The following is a 210-nucleotide window of genomic DNA, read 5'->3' on the forward strand; positions in this document are numbered from 1 at the left end:
GTGCATAAATGATCTGATGATCCTCATCATTTTGAAAATCCGCATATTAAAATATCCACATACCATTCGCAACCATGGATACAGATGCTAAGTATACTGAACACTTAGACTCTGTCATCTTCTAAGTCTAATGTGTAAGAATGTCAAGCGATATGTTAAATTTTGATAACGGATAAATACATATTGGTTATATGTGTATATCTCTCAAAG

General features: G+C 32.4%; 1 protein-coding gene across 1 annotated transcript in view; it reads right to left on the minus strand.

Annotated features, from left to right (window-relative positions):
• The window catches only part of LOC119587289 (pupal cuticle protein 36-like), a 2,067-nt gene extending 1,949 nt beyond the window's left edge, over nucleotides 1-118 (minus strand). Inside the window, 1 exon segment of the mRNA XM_037936042.1 lies at nucleotides 64-118. Within this exon segment, the coding sequence (XP_037791970.1) occupies nucleotides 64-118 (55 nt within the window).
• Nucleotides 119-210: the final 92 nt, after the last annotated feature.

This window comes from Penaeus monodon, chromosome 22 (genome assembly GCF_015228065.2).
Source record: "Penaeus monodon isolate SGIC_2016 chromosome 22, NSTDA_Pmon_1, whole genome shotgun sequence".
Taxonomy (NCBI): domain Eukaryota; kingdom Metazoa; phylum Arthropoda; class Malacostraca; order Decapoda; family Penaeidae; genus Penaeus; species Penaeus monodon.